Genomic DNA, 15,321 nt, shown 5'->3' with positions numbered 1-15,321 from the left:
TAACAACGGAGTGGAAGGTCTTTGATAAAAAAAAATTAAAACAGCGCCCGTGATTTAGAAAAAAAATGTCGCCTTCTTTATTTTTGGCCTATTATTTTTAATACTATTTATTTTATTTGTGTTTAAAAATGCTCAAAAAGTTATTTCGAGTGATTTAAAAATACGATTTATTATTATAGCATTTTCAAAACCTATCAAATTCTGCCATCCCCAGACTCGACACCTTCCACCTCGACGTCCGTAGCCCCTCCAACGGCGTCGACGTCCACCAAGATTTCACCTTCCCCCATGCCTCGATCCGCCAATGACGCGTCGTCTTCGGCGACGTCAACGATTTACCCAACCGCCTCGAGCAGCTGCTCGTGCAGGCCGGCGTGCAAGACCTCACCCTAGAAACCTTGGCAAGGGACCGTTCAAACTTAGTTGCAGGAATTGCGGCTTTTTCGGTCTCCAGTCGCAGGGGAGTCTTTCCTGAGTGAGCATCCGGGTGTCGGAATACTTCGATCGCTGCCCCCTCTTGCATGAAATTTTGCTTCCTTCGCCATGATTTCCTGTCCAACCTCCTCGCCTCCTGTCTCTTCCTCGAGACTCTGCATGCAATTCGTCTTGTGCTATGGGCACGAGCACGACATGGGCAGACTAAGCATCCACGCACTCCCCCTCCATCAAGCATCTCCTCCTGTTCTGCATGATCCTCAGACCTCAGCATGGACGCCATCGACGTCCATGGTCCAAAGCTCGAATTACTCCTCGTCGACGTCGTCACTGAGCTGCATATTGAAGCGCCCAAGGTCTGGAATGCGTCGTTCCTTTTTAATCTAAAGCCGCCGGCAGATCCTCCAGCTGCATTGATCTATCTTTGCGGCCCTGCTTTTCCACATCGAGCCGCTTGGCTCGTGCTGAGTTCTAGCAAAACCCCAAACGTGAGACAAGATTGCTGACCTTAATTCTTAATTTATGCATGCTCTAGTTGATTGATAATAATATAATATGTTTTGATTGACAGGGATTAGCAGCACACAACGAAATTAATGAATTTATTTGTCCGGAAGACAGAAAGAACATCATGATCTTCAACCTCGATTTCAATCTGAAAGATCGATCAATCATCGTCTATCATATTGACCCAGTTCCTCAAAAAGTTTAATGACTGCAATACTAAATTTGACATACGTGCAGATTCTACGCATATAGAAAGTACTAATGAAGACCATCACTCGCTCCATTGCTCTACAGACGTAGAACTGATTGGGTTATGAATGAGAATGTCCTAGAAGATATTTGAAGGGTTTCCCTTAAATCAGAAGCAGATGACAGAGGAATTAAAGGAAATGGGATTGCAAATGCTCACACAAGGAGCAATTCAAGAATGTATTAGCATTTCCAAGTATCTTCTAGTGTCACTAACTGCATTGAAATGAAATTTTAGCATTTCTTGGTGATTGATTGATGTCATTGTTCATAAAATTCCTGGTGACTGATTGGATTTTTTTTTTTAATCAAGTATGTCCACCAAGTAAACCCAAGAAATATGATGACTCTTAATGTGGCGACCAGCATCACCAGTGGGAACTAAACCCTAATTGCTTGAAAATGCATCCTACTTCTTACCACCACACACGAAGCCCGGGGCAAAATTGGTAAAATTTAGTGCTTTGAATCAACTAATTGGTAAAGCTGATGTTTAAAAAATAACTTGACTTTGTTCACTGAGAAAGACGCATGGCTTGTATCACAAGGTGCCCTTGTAAATTGATTCTAGATTACAAATTATTTAGCATTCTATCGAAGATGGGTGATATCGATGTTGAGAAAATTTCACTAATTGCTTCACTAGAAATGAAGTAAGAACCATCGGGACGATTCTCTCACCTGTAAATGTGAGAAGTGAAGCATTTATTCAAAATATGCAAGTTAAGTTCTTAGTGGTAGAAACTAGAAACAATGCAATGCTATAATCAGAGGAAGATCAATCTTGAGCAAGTGAAAAGTTTTGTCAATTTACCATCCAATTGAAGTACTCAACCTCAGCAGGAATCAAAGTGATTTGAGTTGTTCGGGTAGGGTGGGGAGGAGCGAATATAAGCACTCCTTAAACATGAGGAAGAGGAGTCTATCAATGATAAGTTGGGCAATCTTACTAGGAGATTTGTGACTGAGACAAAACAATTTAACTATCAAAGTCAAGCCTTTAGAAACATGGGAGGCTTATTAATAGGGAGATTAAAATTGAAATATAATTTTTTTCGTTGGACATTTGGACTTGAACATTACATTGCTATCACCAGAGATAATCCACCTGCCAAAGGGATAAATTAAAATAGTTCATAAGTTGTAGAAGAATCAATGTGCAAAAGGTAGAGATTGAAATGGTGCAGAAAAATGGCTGTTCATTGAATTCCTAAAGAAGTCATACAGTTCAAATTAGTTCATCAGATTGTTCTTTATATATGAGGAGCAGATCACTTACCGGAGAAAATTTGATAGTAGCATCAGTGTCGGAAAGAGGAAGAGCAAACTGCAAAGCCATGGTTATCTACTGATACATTTTAGATCACATGAAATAAGTCGAATGATGTTGTGTTGATGGCCCTTAACTTTGAAAGATAATTAGCCACCTTTCCTAAAACTGCATTTGAAAATCTATTAAACATTGGATGTGTTCTTGTTTAATATTCAATAAGCAACAAAGTCTTTACCTAGAAGGAAGGATAGAATTGTATACCTGCTATTTCAACTTTTGCCTTCGATATGGCACTGTGAAAGATAACTGATCACCTCATTTAAAGCTGCTTTGGAAAATTCTATCAATCCTTCGATTGCCTTGTTTATTATTCACTGAGCAATGAGCTCTTTACCTGGAAGGCGCTGGAAATCAGGTTCTACTCCATTTCCATTGATGTCCTTGTGCTTGGGTGTGACGTACTTTCCTACGGTGACAACCACACCAGATCCATCATGAAGCTCATAAACAGATTGAATTAATCCCTGCAAAACTAATTGGTTAATTACACAACTAGGTGAAGTTGCAAAGCATAAAATGGAAAATAGGCAGTCATACAAAGGTGTCCAATTGGTTTAACAAACATAGATTATAGTGTCTAGTTGTGAAACTTTTTGAAAGAAATCAAATTCTGAAGGTTCCTTTCTTCAGTTAATTTCATTTGGTTGGATCAAGTAAATATGATAATTACTTTGAATGGGAGATATAATTTCTAAATTAATATAAAAAAAGAATTAGAAGTTAGTTTAAAAGGCTAACTTAAGAACATTTGAACTTTTGTTCAGCTCGGTCAGCAAGTAATATAGCCTAACTTGTTTGAGAATTCAAATCAAACCAAACCAAACCAAACCAAAATTTTCTTATATGTAAATTGACTAACAATTATAGTTCCTTTTTGTTTGACTTTGTTTGAACAAGAGAATGGAAGCAATTAGACAAAGAGCTCATGTCCAAACCTTGCCAAAAGTCTTTTCTCCCACAAGAACAGCTTTGCAGTTGTCATGAAGCGCTGTAGTGACCTGAAATTAATAATCACACGATTACAGACTTCGAGCACATATGCAGAGGAAAGGAAATTTGAACTTATTACAATTTCACTTGCACTTGCAGTTCTGTGATTAACCAGGACCTGCATGAGTAGAAGCAGAACATTAGCCATTCAATGATCACAGTATGAAGTTTAAAACGAATGAAAGTATGACTGGACAAGAATGATGTAGTAGAATGTTCTAGGAACAAGAATACGACAAGGCACAACAATATTGTACTGTTGCCTCCAAGACGATCAACTTGCTTTCCTACATACTATTAGAAGAGGGTAGAGGAACCGAGATGCTAGGATCAGATAGTAAGAACCTTGGAGTTTAGGTTTAATAAAAACACTTTAATTCTATATTCAATTATAGCTCTTAAATATCAAGTTTAAACATAGTGTTCTGCCAAAATAACCATCAGGCAACCAAATGGCTCATTCAATTTAACACTAACCAAGATCTATCCACAAGTTCAAACACAAGTGGGCCCAATTCAACAGAAGATTCCACCTACCATTACATGCCTATAATGGCTATGACCGAACTCTAGCAATCCTGAATTTGTATCTTTGATTTCCTCTGAAAAAAAAAAATATTATCTTGCTACCTCTGTCTATTTCTGAACCATGTATCCTGGTTTCTAAGTTCAGTCTCTATTAACTCTTTACAATTTCTTAAAATAGGGCAATCTGAGTGAGCATCCTGCTTTCTCGATATCTTTTTCAGAACAAAAAAAAATGAAACAAAAGAATCCCCCTCAAGTTGTGCTGTGAGAACAATGAGATGTCAGACAATATAGTGGGACAGTCTAGAGTGAACCAAACTTCCTCCTTGGACAAGCGGAATAGCTTATAGTAGTCCTCACTCCCCCACCCAAAGATACCTCAGCACAACCTCAGGAGGAAACGCCACTGCTGCTTTGTGAGAAGGCAGCACTGCGTTCTGGCTGGGTCCTCTGCTACTCCATCAGGGATAGCATCTTCTGCCCTCACCAAGTTAAAACAAAGAAGAGAAAATGATCCTCCCAATTTTCGTGACAGTTTTATCTCCCAAGTCTGGAATGAACTTTTTTGGTTCTTATTCTTTTGTTTTTATCCTTCAGCAAGCAATCTATCGAGTCCTTTCATGACAATAAGGCCTTGGAGCAAATACAACCGAGGGTGACCTGTCCGAGCAAGCAAGGCCAGTGAATTGATGTTGCGATCCCACAATCATTCAGTCAGAATTACTCAGGCAACATGTTTTGATGATAATTTCATACTAAACAAATTTGGATCATGAATTTGACTATCTTGGTTACCTCAGATATCACAGCAATGAAGCATATACCAACAAATACCTCAAATCAAAGAATGTGTCTGATAACAACAACAACAACTAAGTGTGTGTGTGCGTGCGCGCGCATGTAGAAAATACCCAAACTTTGGACTAAGATCAGCATGTGTGTGTGTGTGTGTGTCAAAAATACCCAAACTTTGAACTAAGATCAGCAGGTATTATATGTCATCAGGAAGAAAACACAATTTTGTAAGTTCTGAAGCTATTTTGCGATCAAATACAACTTCACAATTCTGTACGAAACTATATGTTAGCTATCTAGGAGGCTCCAATATTTTACTGAAGGGAACTTTTGCGCAGCCAATGAATAAGATATAAGACCGTAGGCTTGAGTTTACCAGATACATTAGTTAGAGGCATCTTACTGCTTGAACCATCTAAAGAAGTATTCTTACCTCCCCAAGATGAATAACCAGAAAAATACAAAACAGACTATCAGTTCAAACAGAACAAACATGGATGGGATGTGGAAGCACAAGCACAACAGTGTCTATAAAGTTCTCCATGTTGATAGATGGGTATAGTAGTAGGTTTTGATCTGCATACTGGGAAATGCCTTCTAGAAGGTTTTGTTTATTCTACATTAGCACTGAGTTAACAAATCAGTAAGTATTTGAAATTTCGCAATGATGGTTCTTATATAAAAAAAATAATTTATTTGCAACCTACATAGCAAAATATATTTCTCAGAAGTTTGAAGTGCATGTAGATGAAGGCCAAAGAATAGTGCAGCAGAATGACCCATAGGTATAACCAACCTAATTGTAAAAATAAAAATATATTTTCACACACTGTCAGAAAAGTTAATCTGTGAAGAAATACTTCATAATTAGCTTGAGATGTTAGTATCATATGCACAAATTACAGACCTACAGACAGTTGCTTAATGAAGAATAAGAAGATGCAAAGGTTGCTTACGATGAGAGGACTAGCAATAAAGGGTGTGTTTTCTGCAACAATACTCTTCTGGATTTCAGGATCCCTGCCGACTGTATGGATGACCTGACAAATTTAAAAGGAAACGTCGAACAAATGCTAATTCATCTCGAAATGCATATCAATAATATATATATATATATCAAAATAGTGTAGCTAAGGTGATTTGAACCACTTAACAAAAGGTTAAGAGGATAGTATGCAGGTTAGGATGCAAATTGATGGATGGTCAAGATATAATGTTGTTTCTCGAGGAAGAGTAATGTTATGTATGAAAAACAATCACATAAGGAAAAATTAGACTAAAGTTAAATTTATAAAACCCTAAAAAATCATGGGGATGAGATGACTACAATGCATCAGTTAATTGTCCAAGAATGTACTTGAATTTAATAAATTCAAGCAGTGGCAGCCTGGAAGGGGAGCCTTGGCGCAACGGTAAAGTTGTTGTCATGTGACCAAAAGGTCACGGGTTCGAATTCTGGAAACAACCTCTTGCAAAAAATCAGGATAAGGCTGCATACAATAGATCCTTCCCCCGATACCCCGCATGGTGGGAGCTTCGTGCACCGGGTTGTCTTTTTTTTTTTGTTAAGCAGTGGCAGCCTGCATATAAGTGTTTTGAGTACATGACCTAAAATGATCCAAGTCAATGACAGTCAAGATCAGAGACCAACATATCATGGTAATTCCAAGTTGATTTCAAATGAATCTCACAATACAAGATGGAAAGAAACTAACTTAAGATCAAATTGAGGTTTAAAATCTGAATCCCTTGCCAAATCTATGTTCAAACGTAGTATGGTACAGTATGTAATGTGCTGACATATATGAGAATCAACACGTAGCAGCCCCAACTGATGGTGGTAACCTATAATGTAGCCCAAATTGAAAGTTTTTCTTGCAAAAAAAATAATGAAAACAGAGCAAATGAAAAAAAACTTGTTTCTTTGCACCATCAGCTTGTACTGACTACTCTTTTTCAAAATATTTAAAAACAGTCCACCCCTCCAGATCCTTGTGAACCTATTAATGAGCATTTATCATGGCTTGGCTATGTTTGTGTCCATTGGAACATATACAAACCATTAACTTTATCTAGCTTGACCTCTCTAACTTGCAGTTACTTCAAATAAATTCTTTTTCTAATTGCAAGTAAAGCCGTCATTCAAGGTATTTAGTCTATCTTCACTTCCATGACTGGCTATGTAGTGTTGGCAAAAGCTAGTCCTAAGATAAGCTGAGATAATTCTCCATAAACACCTCTGTATAATCTGATGGTTTCTTCCTAGAATATGGATCTTGATTCATGAACATATGAACTTATTTTTATATCTTATTTAATTGTTTTCTTTATTCATTGAATGCATTTTACATAACAGATACCTGGAAATGACTTTTGGTTGTTGGATCCAAAGCTCAATAGGCTTAGAAAATGCTGACCTAGATCTCTCAGGTATAGGTATGCTAGTAGATTGCAAAGGATTCTGTGGTTCTAACCATGGTTTAGACCACCTCGGGCCCAAGCCGGCTAAGGAACATTTTGTTGGATGGATATTGGTTGCCAGTGGGTCGAATGACCAAGTGTGTAATCACTTCCTTTAAGGCTTAGTTTGCTCATGCCAATGGTGTACAATCAGGGTCTGGTGAGATTGACCACTAGTTTGCAATTTGCATTGTCCAGGAAGAGTCAGTGATCTCTCTTCGAAATGATGTTGCAGGAATCCACCAGCTAGAGTGTGCAAATCTAGATGCTGAAACTTCTTCTGCAAGGAGAACAAAGATTGTTGCTACTAGTGGGAGAAGGGAGGCTTGTTGCTTGCTGCAATTCCAGTTGAACTCGAGTGAGTTTGTTAGCCCACTCTAACCTTGATATAGACAACTCCATAACCCTAGGTTGGGCGGTCTCTTGAGCTTTACCCAATCAGACTTGATATTAACCCTTAGTTTGCTTTGATGATCTGAATTCTACCAATTCAAGGCACTGGTTCATTTGGTCCTATTGAATCACAAAGTTGCACCACTTATGCTGAAAGTGACTCATTGGCGCTTTCTTCCTACTGGAGAACTGGTTGTTGTACATTGCATCTCAGCTTGAACATGACTTTCTATATGAAAACAAATTAAATATACACCTTAATACGAATTGTGACAATGTGAATGTATGAAGTGTGCTAATAGAGTACTCCATGTGTCATGTAAGCCACGTTATCCATGTCTGCTTGTGTGCCGTCAACACCTATAGCCATTTTGTCTGCATGATTGGATATGGTACACTACTCATGTGCATTCCACATGACCCACACCTTTTCTAAGACAAGTTGTATTTAAATATCCTAGAGTCCCTCCAAAAGCTAGATATGGGACTAAAGTTCCAACATGAACTACCCCAAGCACCAAAATATTTCTTCTTCTCTGCACCACACTGCTCAAGTTTGTTATTCATGACTCCGCCATGGGCACAACCTCCACTAACTTCACTTTTTCCAAGACACTAACTTTATGGGTACATTGCAGTATTGCACTCAAATCTCCTAAACTCTCTCCATAAGGTAGATGTGGGACTAAAGTTCCATGAAAGAAGCTCAATTCTTTCTCTTGCTTTGAAAATCATATTGAAAACCTTCTATTTAAAAATAAAAATAATAATAATAACAAAAAAACACTCCAACATATTTAGATGCTCCAAGCCAGGCTAAAGCCTAGTCTTCGAGTGTAAATTGGATAAAATTTCAGGGACCATTCATGTGTTTCCCTCACTAGAAAAGGAAAAACATTACTGTAAGATGAATTCATGTTAGGTAATGCAACCCTGAGAAGCAATAATCCAGAACTAGAATCTGAGAATCATAAGAAAGAAGCAAATAGATACAAAGAATTTTGATACAGGAGGCACAAACACTAAGAATTTTGATATTGTCATGGTCTCTAATATCATGAAAAGAGAAGAAAGTGTATATAAGATCAACAGAAATCCATTAAAAGGGCATAAAAGAGACAAATATAATTAGATTGAGTTTTCAATTTCATTGATGGAGATACTACAGTTAGGAAAATATTTCAACAAATCAAAATTTTGATCACATACCATTTCTCCTTTATTTAAGAACAGCTTAGCAACCTCAATTCCAGCCTAGAAAACAACTGCTGCATTAGGTACGGACAAATTAGTTGAATATACTTTGAAGGAAAATATGCTGATCCAAAGTCATGTGCAAATTTTCAGCAAAACAACTAACTGAAAGGTTCCAGCTTGACAAGCAATCTCCGACATGTTACCACTGGTACAGGAATAAAGGGGAAAAAGAGAAAACTATATGGTTATGATCGAACTTCAGAATTAGAGTACTGATAAGACACTATAATGCCATTAAAAACTTCAAATTGAACTTCCATAGACCATATCTGTCGATGACATTAGTATCATCAAATTACCTATTTGCTCTCAAAAACAAGGAAGCCATGTAATCTTAAATAAGATAAATAACCATCAGTTAAAACAGTTGTCCAGTATCCAGAAATACAAATCATATTTTCTTTAGATTGCATAATTAAGCCTACTTCCTTTTCAGTTTTTGTTAACCATTTCTCTTCAACCGCTTTGACTTCAGCAATGCTTTACTCATCAATTGCCAGTTGGCTATATGTGAAACAATGATGACATCTCATCTTCAATATGTTGCTAAGAGAGGCTACATTTGTTTTGCCCCCTTACTTCAATGAACTTGGTTTTCTGAAATTTCAACCTCCTGACTTTGAACCTGATATACTATTAACCGTAGCCATGTATCCAATACTGTTTTCTCAACCAAAGTTTAGTCAGCCAAAACATTTCATTGCAAATTGCTACAAAAAAAAACAACTATCCTATTAATCTCGAACAAGGAGAATGGATCAAATTGACTGTAAATAAAATTACGACCCATAAGAATTAACAATGTTAGATCAGTGTTCTTTTTTAGCTTATTCAAACAACATAAACAATGGATTCTTCTAGTTCTGGGAATTGACAGTTATAGTACAATGGAAAATAGTCACTATTACTTTTATGGGTTATTTGGGCTCATTTATAAGATTTATAATGCAGGGGGGTCTATTTGTAATGTTTCATATCCTTATTATCTGTATAGGTATGGGGGGAGGGCTACCTAGGGTTCCATGAGAATTGTTTCCACCCAACATGATATCCAAGCAAGAGGTTAGGGGGTCAAATCCTACATGTGCCAAAATGAATCTCATCAATGCATGTGTTGGTGTGTGGGAGGTGCGAGCCAATCACACATGCAGCAAGAGTGTTAACAATATAAAAAAAATATCCATTTCCTAATAGTATAAATAAATAAATTCATCCATTTCTTAACAGCTTAAGCTTTTGAGGTAAGTAGTTAATCAATCAATTTTAATATTTAAATAACTATATAATAGGTAAAGATTTGTAGCATCAGATTAGAAGAGATTACAGAAGAGAATCTTTCTCAAGAGGGGCAAAACAATACCATGTTATTTATTTTTCACAATCCTATATGTATATCTTGTAAAAAAACCACAAATGAAATCATCACGTAAAAAGAAACAAGATATTCAAATTATTAGAAACAGTCAAGAACTCAAGATAGACTAACTCAATTGATAGTCTGATCCTCCATCAGTTATTCATTTCTTCAAGAACTTTTTTGTGTGTGGACAAAAAAGTTCAATGTAACAGAAAATGCTAGTAAATTCACAGTTGAAAACTGATTTCATATTTTATTCCTGATCATCACATAATATTTCTAAGCTATTGGGTAAAACAAGAATCGGGCATATCAATAATCAAATTAGCTACTGTCAACACGTTTAAAATCTTCTGAGAAATCAATCAAGAGGATGGTCCAAAAAGATGGGAAATGATTCCATAAAGTAAAAAACCAAAAAATTAAAATAAAATATAAACAGTCTAGATAAGATTGACTTGCTAAATAAATCATTTTAGCTGCATAAATCAATTAATCAATAAAAGAGTAAAGAGCAGCCATACCTGCACTAGACCACCAAGATTATCCTTAAGGTCCAAAATGAAATATGATGCACCAGCATCTTTGAGTCGTTTTAGTGCTGCATATCAGGAGCAAGATTGTCAAGATGAGATCCTAACTAGCAACGAGGAGGGGTCAATACATTTAGGGCATGCACTCTAGGATCCTACAATTAATTACAATACTTTTAAAACTATATTTACATTAATAATTTACCACAGTATAACCTTTATCTAGTAACATGAAGCACCATTAAAGTTATTTATTAACAAAATATGAACAATGTAATATAATTCTATAAGATTAATGATAAATATAAGATTGATGAGATTGGCAAAAGTTAGAAAGCAATCTTCTAGTTAGAGATATAAATAGTCCCATATAATTGAAAAAATTTTGAAATGATGTACACAAAAAAAAACTTTCAAAACAGTGTTCACTTTAAATTGTCTTGAGTGGATGTAAATATATTCCATCCAATAAAGCTTTGTCGAGATAAATATCCCATAAAATAACAGCAAGGAAGCATAGAACAGAATGTAGGTTCGTAAGTTCCTAGCCTGACTCATATTCAACTTGGGATAAGAATAGTTTGGGTTGCAACATCTTAAGATTTTCGAATCACAATCTTGATTACCACAATCAGAAAAAAAACAGACAAATGACAACTCTAACTTGCTGATATAACTGGGTAAAGCTAGACGAATACAATTGACTCAGGGGCAAAGCCTAGAATGGATGCATGAGTTCTCAACTCAGCCAGAAGAGAAACTAAATTTGAAAAGGAATTGACTTCGCATATTTTTGACTTCTGAAATTTATCAAAAGATTAAATTTAGCACACCTATCACCAAATCTTTCTTTGCCAGGGCATTGAATTCTTTTATGCGTATGTATCCAACTGAGATGTCTCCAGCTTCCAATTTTTCCAGCCGATAGAAAATAGGAGAATGGGCTACAAGTTGCCTCTCAATTTTCATAGACTGTATGGGGCCACAATTTCCATGTTTAACCTACAAGTATAGCAAGAAAACATGAGTTGATAAATTATATGCTCAAAACTAGGTACTGCAAGAAACAAACTAAAAAGATATGTGCACATTTGCACCTAACCTTAATCACAACAAATGTTTCCTGTGGACCTTGTAGCAGGGAGGAAACATCGAATGCTGATTTCCCTCTAACATCTACGCCATTAACTGACAATAGCTCGTCCCCCTTTAGAGGAAAAAAAGGAATTAATGTGCTAGAAATACTGAACAATTGGAAATGGACGCTATTACCTCCAAATTGAAATAACTTGACGATTTGAAAGGTGAAGAAAATCATTGGAAAGTATAAGAATTCTTGTGAGATAAGTAACAATAATTCAGTGGAGGCATAGGCAAGAAATAAAAATAAAATAAAATAAAATTAGGATCATACGGTTGAGCATCACAGATAATATGACAAACACTTTAATATATGATTAAATGCCTACACACAGTATTCTCTGAATATGGGCACAGTATCAATTCCAACAGATCTATGTGGAACTGGAGGAAGAAGCTCTATATATATATATGAAACACACTAAAAAGATATAGGCAAGATGTAAACCACATTGGGTAGAGTCATATCAAGTTGATAAAATGATAATGATAAAATGACAATGATTGAAAGTGAATCATGTTTAACCACAGAAACTTTGTAGTTCCTTTTCCAGGGTATGCTCCTGTTGTTATCAATAATATAGGTAATTTCAACACTCAGCCCCTCTTGGCATGGCATTTTATACAAAAGTAAAGATCCTTAAAAATGTATGTAGCAGGATCAAGATGTCAGAAATATTTTATTTAAAATGCATAAATAGAATTTAATTATCACCTGTCTCACTCCAGCAGAATAAGCAGGGCCATCTAGTATAATTCCCAACACTTTCAGTTTCACATTGCTGTTATCATCAGGGACTTCCCTCAGATTTATTCCAATCCCAGTAACATCGTACTTTGCCATCTTTGAGAACTTTCGATGAGGACAAGAGCACCATGCCAACAAACATGAAAATTACAAACCTTGTCATTATACGCAGCAATAAAATATTGTCATGAGTTAGCTAAAAGGAAGTGGAATAAAAATTGATACAAGAGATCAGATAATTCACTCCAATCACATAATATTCCATTTGAAAATAATTTAGCAAGACTAAAGAAAAGGCATGAAATATAATTCAGATAATGATAATAGAAGAATTGAAGAGAAATAAAATAGAGAATGTATGAGTAAATTTACATGGAAAGCTTCTTTTCAGTTAATGAAAAAGGATTAAAAAGTGACAAAAAAACAAGTATCCTTCCATTGATCAAGAACAGTAAAGTTAGCAAGTTTGTGATTGACACTAAAGTAGAAACTTACATAGTCAACGCCAAGTTTGATCTCCATACATCTGATAGGAGAGATAATTAATAATTCAAGGGAACACAACAGATTAGATTCACTTGACTAGCTCTCAATATTTGTTTCAATCTTGATAACTAAGAGGTTAATGATCTAGGCATTCAATCTTTCTTAGGATCATAATTTATTTATGATAAATTAGCGATCAGTCACCAAAGGAATTTTTCTTAATTACTCAAATATCACATGGAATGATGATGAAATCTTAAATATCACATTGAATCACAAGGGAAACTTACTTCTGTTGGAGAGAGAAACCGAGTGTACGGGTCACCCAAGGTAGCCAACATTTTCTTGATGATATCATGAGCTCTAGATCTTGTTTGTATTCTGCTACTAAGGAAGTCCTGCTTCTTTTGCTAACCAAGAAATAAGTTAAGAAAATAAGGGTGAGTGAAATGATTGCTCTGATTTAAAATGCAAGCAATGTAAGTAATCTAGTACTTAATTAACAAACGTCACCGAGCTCAAACCAGGTCATCTACTTAATCAAGCAACCAAGTCATGGTGCTGACAGGTGGATAGTGGGCACAGGTCAAATTTAAGAAAACTTGATTCTAATGGTTGAATTTAGTCAGCTAAAAGAATTCAAACTCAAAAATTCAAAATGCAAAAAAAAAGAAGTATTAAAAAACGTGTGTGGTTCAGTTCAGATTTTGGGTTTTCATAGTATATTGAGTGTGTATGTGTGTGCGCAAGTGCATGGTATATGATATATGACATATGACATTAGATATATATTGTATATCTTAAATTGGGCAAAGTTCAAGTTTTTCAGGTTTTATATACATTTTACAAAAACCCAAACCAACAAAATGCCTGTTGTTGGATTGGGTCATTTGGGTTCCATTTTCCAGATGGAGTAGTATATGTTGGATATTTTGATCAACTCTAGTCAGTCCCAAGACTCACCATCTTAGATGTTGGCTAGTGTCAAACTGCAACAGAAACAGAGTTGCTCGCTTGACAATACAAAAATCAAGAGATCCATCAAACCCAGGAGATAAAGAGCTTGTTAGAAAGGAAAAAGGGGGGAGCCTCTAACATAAACTCATAAAAATCGTATGTTAGCGATTCATCATCATCATCATCATCATCAAATTGTATTTGTTCCAACTATTTGGAGTTTGGCTACGTTAAACTTTTGGACTTCCAACAAAAAAAATATTTCTCGATGATTCCCAATCAAATATGCACATAGGGAACTGACGTTCAGATACTCGGTATCTGGCTCCTTTTCTTTTTTTTTTCAGAAAAAAAAAATTGCGGACGGCGATACGTAAAAACCATTGTTAAATCACGATGATGCTAGTGTGTTGGATTTTGGATTGGTTCATTGAAATTCAGTATTGTTTTACTATCGAGTAAACTTTAACACAAGCAAAAGCAAATCCGATACCATCCAATTCTCTTGGGACCAAGTCCGGCCTCCGGCATCTGGAAGGAAGCTCTCATTGACGACCTCCCACGCCTCCTCCACGAGCCCCTCGTTCGTGACGGACTCCGGCCTCACTTCCGCATGGTCCACCACGCGGTCTTCCTCGCGGCAGAGGGCGGGGGAGGGGTCCGTGAGACCGAAGGCAGGCGAGACTACCAGGGACAAGGAAAGGGCTCCGGCGACGGTCCGAAGAAGAAGATTCCGGAGGTGGTGCGAGATGCCGGTGCCGTCGTCGTCTCCGACGAGTTGCCGTCTGTGATTGTCGACGAAGATGCTGAGGCTAGTGGATCTGGAAGAGGAGGAGATTAAGAGGGATGAGAAGGTTCGTGGATGAGCGAGCGATGCCGGCGGGAGAGGAAGCGAGCAAGGGGTCGATCTCATTGTCTTGTAGCTCGCTATGGGTTTGCTCGCGATAACCGAATAAATATGTCAAAATATCGTCTTAAATTTTTCTAGATTTTTAAATTTAACACAAATATGAATTTATGACTATTTTATATATAAAAAAACTTTAATTTATGTAACACAATTTAAAATTAATTTTATATATGGGTAAAAACTTAAAGGATCGCCCTATTTTATGGGAATCATCAGGATGGCTGTTTTTATTTTTTTTATTTT

General features: G+C 36.5%; 1 protein-coding gene across 8 annotated transcripts; it reads right to left on the bottom strand.

Annotated features, from left to right (window-relative positions):
- Positions 1-1,683: 1,683 nt before the first annotated feature.
- LOC121985463 (carboxyl-terminal-processing peptidase 1, chloroplastic-like) lies at positions 1,684-15,120 on the bottom strand. Of its 8 annotated transcripts, XM_042538934.1 has the most exons (16): positions 14,662-15,120; positions 13,502-13,621; positions 12,693-12,830; positions 11,940-12,044; positions 11,671-11,839; positions 10,829-10,905; positions 8,900-8,944; positions 5,794-5,877; positions 3,594-3,632; positions 3,460-3,522; positions 2,859-2,988; positions 2,726-2,789; positions 2,471-2,629; positions 2,275-2,299; positions 2,006-2,155; positions 1,684-1,872 (listed from the first exon to the last, which is right to left on the bottom strand). In XM_042538934.1, the coding sequence occupies exons 1-12, from the start codon at positions 15,079-15,081 to the stop codon at positions 2,734-2,736; spliced, it is 1,446 nt and encodes a 481-aa protein (XP_042394868.1). In that variant the 5' UTR covers positions 15,082-15,120; the 3' UTR covers positions 1,684-1,872; positions 2,006-2,155; positions 2,275-2,299; positions 2,471-2,629; positions 2,726-2,733. The 8 variants fall into 8 exon arrangements, with proteins under 8 accessions (XP_042394868.1, XP_042394869.1, XP_042394867.1 ...); XM_042538935.1 differs by having other exon boundaries at positions 2,006-2,299; positions 2,471-2,643; XM_042538933.1 differs by having other exon boundaries at positions 2,006-2,299.
- Between the last annotated feature and the right edge of the window lie 201 nt (positions 15,121-15,321).

The sequence above is a fragment of the Zingiber officinale genome, chromosome 5B (genome assembly GCF_018446385.1).
Source record: "Zingiber officinale cultivar Zhangliang chromosome 5B, Zo_v1.1, whole genome shotgun sequence".
NCBI lineage: Eukaryota > Viridiplantae > Streptophyta > Magnoliopsida > Zingiberales > Zingiberaceae > Zingiber > Zingiber officinale.
This window is presented reverse-complemented; position numbering and strand designations above follow the sequence as displayed.